At 31.8% G+C, this 6,000-nt stretch overlaps 1 protein-coding gene across 4 annotated transcripts in view; it reads left to right on the top strand.

Annotated features, from left to right (window-relative positions):
• Positions 1–2,260: 2,260 nt before the first annotated feature.
• The window catches only part of LOC132718974 (protein FAM193A-like), a 40,213-nt gene continuing 36,473 nt past the window's right edge, over positions 2,261–6,000 (top strand). For all 4 annotated transcript variants that reach the window (XM_060702695.1, XM_060702693.1, XM_060702694.1 and 1 more), the window contains exon 1: positions 2,261–2,544. In XM_060702695.1, the coding sequence (XP_060558678.1) occupies positions 2,410–2,544 (135 nt within the window). In that variant the 5' untranslated portion in view covers positions 2,261–2,409. The remainder of the gene's footprint in view (positions 2,545–6,000) is intronic.

Below are 6,000 nucleotides of genomic sequence, written 5' to 3'. Positions count from 1 at the left end.
TAATATTGTTTACGAAGTATATGTTACTAACATATACTTCGTAAACACTATTATCATAGTAGCGTAGTAATTTTTACAGCTGTTCTTTCATAAAGATAATGACGTCATCTGAGCGCATTCATGAGCGGTCTAGCTTTAATGATTTCAGACGGGTTCTCGGACATGGATAAAACATCGAAATCCAAATCCGATTTGAAACTTTATCATGGTCGGTAAAATGTTTACCGCAAATTTCAATGACACTCTTTTATTGCTGATACCTGCAATACTATTTTGTAAGAGATTGATTGTTTTTGTTGGGGCGTTTGCGAGAAAAAAAAACAAAATATGATAGGCAAATTTATGAATTGGATGTAATTGTTTTGATCAAATCATTTATAATAAAAAACTGTACGGATATGTCGTGCAAATATATCTGACGTCATAGTGGCACAACGTCACGCTAAATAGAAAACGTTTCGTCAAATAAACTGGAAATTTGTTATTTAATAAATTTATTGAACTTTTTCGCACAACATTATTTTCTAACTTATTCAATAAATTCAATATAGAACCTATACTCATTCATTATTCTCTTTTATGAATTTTCTTTTAATGAGCGACCAGGTTGTATATATAAACACAGGCTCATCTCCTCTGGGTGTAAGCTAGTCGCAATCACTTTTCGTTTTGTTTATGTTTGACGTGGTTCAAATATTAAGATTTTCTTATCAGTAATTTGTTAAAGAAATTTTGGAAAAGAAAATATATCAAGTCTTCCGTACCATTTTAACATTTTTGCTCTGGTGAATGCATTTCTTCTTTCTGATAAGGGGATAAGACCATAATTATCGCACAACACTGGCGAAATTTAATGTGAAGACAACAATACACAAATGTTTCCTAAAAGTGGAGGCTTTTCTTTCCATTCTGCATTTTATACAAAAAATATTCTCAAACTATAAACGTGTGTTTTACTTAGTATATTTACAACGAATATCTATTATGCCACCAGCTAGAAAGATATTGATACCCGATGGTGCAGCATTGTTCAATAATTTATTTCTGAAATGGCAAACTTTTTGTTTCAAATATCTATCATTTCCTACATAAAAATAATTTATTATCAGCTGACTGGACAAATAAAAATCCACCAAGTAGAAAAATGCGCCGTACGTTATCATTGATATTTTATACGCCATACGTTATCATTTCCGGAAAATGCCTGGATATTAATATTTACACCAGTAAATCTAGCCAAAATGGGCATGAATGAGTACTTGACAACATATTACAATTTTTTAAAGTCAGTGGTTTCAGTTAATATACATATATGTAAAGAAACAGCGAATTTGAGTGAAGATGCCGTACGTTACCACGATCAAACCGGTGGAAAATTCTCTCGCTTCGAATCTGGTGACGCGCATTTCAGAAGAAGTACGGGACGAAACACCATGAAATAACTTTCTGTGTGCCAGGAGAATTGTGTAGAAGGTTGTTATATGTACCTTTACATAAGAACATCATGAATTTCAGAGAAAAAAGGGAAAAACCTACTTTTTGGCTTCATCCGCCATCTTGTTTGTTTGGGTAACGAACGGCGTGATTCCTCCCCTTGATCGAAGCATTTTCTAGTTTCGGACATTTTGCTGGATAGTTCACTTTGGCACAACAACATACACACTTATCAAGCACTATTGGTTCTTGGTTCGCTCTGGCAAACTTGTATGTACTGTAAAGACTTACTGTTGAAGTGGGATAGTTCACCTGTTTAAATTTTACCACATTTTTTACTATAAGAAGCTGGGAACCAGACTAAATAATAGAGATTTATATGAAGAGTACTCATGGTTAGAAAACTCATTTCTTAAGATTCTGTGGGTTAGTTCTCTTTGGCATAAGACCACACATATGTAAAGGCCCATGATTGGAAATATAGAATTCTTACACTCATTTTCAATAAACGAGTGCACGGTTGTCGCACAGAATTATTTTTTTAATGAAGTACTTAAAGACAGACAAAAATTGTCCTTAAATACCTCTAGATTCTATTCTATCGGCGATGTTTTTTTTCTTTTTTTGTTTAATGTTGACATGATGCAGAGTCGTTAAAATACATGTCTTTGCATGTAGATTATGTATTAATGAGATACACATCTAAATTAAAATTGGATAATGCGAATAAAAAAAATATTTTCAAGGTCTTGAATAAATCAAGGGAAGTAAGTCAGTTTGCGTTATCCGGACACCTGCTTGAGTTACTGTTCGCTAACAAGAGAATTGTGGGTACGTTGCTGCATTGACAGCCATCTTGGATTTGTTGATCTTCCGACATAACTTTTGAATGTCAGATTAGAGCAAATTGTCAAGTCCCTAGATAAGTAAATGCAACTAGAAACAGAATTATTTTAAGTTTACCCTTAAGTCAGAATGATGAGCGGTATAGATAACAAAAAAGCAAAGCGTAGAAAGGTGAAAAAGGGTGCTGTCACCAAGGCCGCAACACCAACCAAATCTCTGACAAACTCTGAGATCCCATTGACTAGAGCCGAATTAACCGGAGAGGTAAAACAGCTGTTTCTTTAGATACATGCTGAATATATAATTACACCCAGTTTCACATTAACTGACACAATATTTCATACATAATTCGTACGCGATTAGACAGTCATGAATTCTACTTCATGTTTTGCACTAGTTCTGGCTCTACTTCATGTTTTGCACTAGCTAAAGATACTTCAGCGAACAGGTTTTATAGTATTGCTAGACCTGTTCGCTGAAGCCAACCCCGTATCGAAAGTCAACCAGAACCTGACATTTTTATGTCATGCTGTAATTCAATAAATTTGCGTGATCAGGACAAAAACTATTTTAATACAGGTAGTTAGATATATTTGGGACCCTTCAGTCTATATTTTTGAACACAGAATGTTAGATTTATGAAATATTGCCTCAAAGTTTATCAGCGGGCTCACATTTCATAAAATTCGCCGCCATTGCTGCCCTAATTATCACGTGACCAGCGAGAATTTAGGTTCGGATACCTTTGCATAACATTTGGTGACACGTGACCCAAATGCTATTTTTAATTGAAAACATGGCTTTGCAATTATGAATAACGGTGTATTTATTCAATAACAGACATAGTACCAAAAACATGTTGGATTTATATTGTTTTGAGTGATGATTCATGAATTATTTCGATGGCTCAGCGCAATACTGGTCTAACTGCTATTTTTGAAAATGTTCAAGAGAGATAAAAAACTGATTTTATTCAAAAATACTTATATTAGAAAATATTTTTTTTGCTATGTTAACATTAATTATAATAAGAAATAATGCCATTTATATAATTTTTTATTAAAATGTTACAAATTGTGTATTTTAGAGTTAGACCTTTATTGCGCTGAAATTCTGAGCGCAATACAAGACTAACTTGAGTTAGACTCAAATTCCCTCTTGCAATTTGGTAAAAGTGGTACAAATATTTGAGTTAGACCTGTTTTATGTTAAATATTTTGATATAAAGGAAATTATAAATTTTGAACAAAATTGTTTTGTTAATTTAAACATTGTTTAAAATATTTTGCAAGTCTGTAGAAGAACTTTACAAAGACTAAATTCTTTAATATTTTTCTATTAATATATCATGCGAGCTGACTTAAGATGAAAGTACACTTCTTTCTCCTTTTTCAATTTGTTTGAGATTCAGATTTACTTAAGATCTTTTGCAGATTATCTGTGCAATAAATTTGAATTCTAAACAAAATGCAAACAGTTTTGATTCATATAGTGTTGTGAACAGTAGTCATGAACAATGATTACTGACGATCCAGGTATATATTATGATATCAAACAGAGAATGTACATTTTGTATAACTCACATTTGTACAAAGAAGAAACATTTTATTTTCTCAATGCACACCATTACCACCATTGGTGCTTAAATGCTGTGATTCCGATATTACTGTTATGTGCTAAATCTTATTGAATTTAATGTATGTGGTCCTCTTTTCTGATGATATAATCATTAATAAATATCAAATATTTTCAAAAATGAAAACCGCAGTTAGACCATGCTTTTATTACAACTTTTGTATTTACTTTCTCAACTGTTTAGAGTATATTTTGAAAGTGTAATGTGCAAATTTTTTGACATGTTTTGCTGAAAACTGCATATCTTAAGAAAAGTGTTTCATTTTATATATCAAAGTCATTTTACCTCTAAATTTTGACCAAATAACAAGAGGTTGTCAAACATATTTTAGAGAAAAAAGTAGGGCAGTACAACCCACTATCAGGGATTCATAGAACAAAGTATTTTTAGCACATGATGTAATTCAGAATCATTTTTTGTAAAGTTAGATGTGCTTTAAACACTTGCAACCACTTACTCATTCAGATATGAAAGGGCGCACACCTGAAAAGCACCATGTGCACTGCACACCTTAGATTAGCACTAAACAATTAGAATGGATAAATGTTTTAATTTTCTCATTGACACTGATACTATACCAAAAGCAGTTGATAGTCATTACATTTTTAATTTCATTAAATTTGATAGCTAAATTAATGACTTTTAGATCTAAAATGAAACATTTTTATCAACTTAAAGCTGTTTCTGCCACATAAGTCAAAGAGTTTTTGACAATTGCACTCTCGAAAATTCAATGGAGCTGTTTGATGTAAAAAATTATCAGAATACAAGAACTGAAAAGGTCATTATAATATATAAGTGTGCATATTTTTATTTTTTCTGCACATATCACATCAGACAGAAAGATATTGTATCAATAATATAAGTATTGTGAAGAGTGTGATTGGCACATGTTGACACTATGTTGTTATTGTTTTGTTTGAGTTGATAGTGTAAAGTTTATATTTCTAACACGACCCGCATTTTTCCCTATTGAACATAGAAGAACCAAAAGTGTGTGTTATTATGCTATAAAATCACTGTTTGACGTTCTATATTTAGACGTTTGACGTAATCGTTATACACGTGACGTAACCACTAAAAAAGTGACGCGCTGACAATAAGAACGGAAACAAATCAGGCGCAATTTAGCTAAATATCAGGTACGGCAGCATTTATTTGTTAATGTCGTGTTAGAATCGAAATAATATATCCAAATCGGTGATTTTATTGCTTGATAACATTACTGTTTGTCGTTCGGATGCGCATCATTATATCACTCGGGCTACGCCCTCGTGATATAATTCCTCGCATCCGAACTCCAAACAGTGATGTTAATGAGCAATAAAATCAGTTTTGGATATATTATTTCTTAAATAACTTTACTTGATTAAAGAGAGTGATACAGAAGTAGATACATAATTTAAAAATAAAAACCCAAGAACGCCTTCAAAACTGAAATTGTTCATTGTGTTACAGGCTATTAGTTTGATTTGGCAGTGAAACAATGTACAGTCTATCCCCTTACACCATCTTAAGCAGAACACATTATATAAATATGAACAAAGTATAAAATTAAGAATTAGGAAATCTCAGCATATGATTAAACAAAGGTCAAACTAAAAAAAAAGGAATTTTTAGAGAGGGATCAGAGGTTATGAATCCACTAGTGTAACACCTGTTATTTTCCATTTTAAATGTGTGCATGAGAAACATACACTGTCTTTTACTAAATTGTACAAAAATGGTAGTTTCAACTGCACTTTATGTTATCAAATAATACAGTATGAGTATGATGTAATGACTTCAAAGACAAAATAAATGTTTAATTGTGACACTAAATTATTATTTTTTTTCAAGATTTTTCGTTTACAGTTACTTGTACATGATATGCAATTGGCTAATATTTTGCGATTAATACAAAGCACTGATGGAGGTAAATAATTTCTAGTGTTTTCATGAATTCTCACATTCTTTATAACACAATTCAATGGGATATGCATATTATTCTGTACCTGGAAATGAAACATTTAAGGTCTAACTCAAGCATTTTTGTGGAAAATTGATATATTTGACATCGCAATAAGAGACCAACTCAACTTAGA

The sequence above is a fragment of the Ruditapes philippinarum genome, unplaced genomic scaffold (assembly GCF_026571515.1).
Source record: "Ruditapes philippinarum isolate M1 unplaced genomic scaffold, ASM2657151v2 ctg506_1_1_1_1, whole genome shotgun sequence".
In the NCBI taxonomy this organism is placed as follows: domain Eukaryota; kingdom Metazoa; phylum Mollusca; class Bivalvia; order Venerida; family Veneridae; genus Ruditapes; species Ruditapes philippinarum.
Note: the sequence above shows the minus strand (reverse complement) of the source record. Positions and strands in the feature narration are given on the sequence as shown.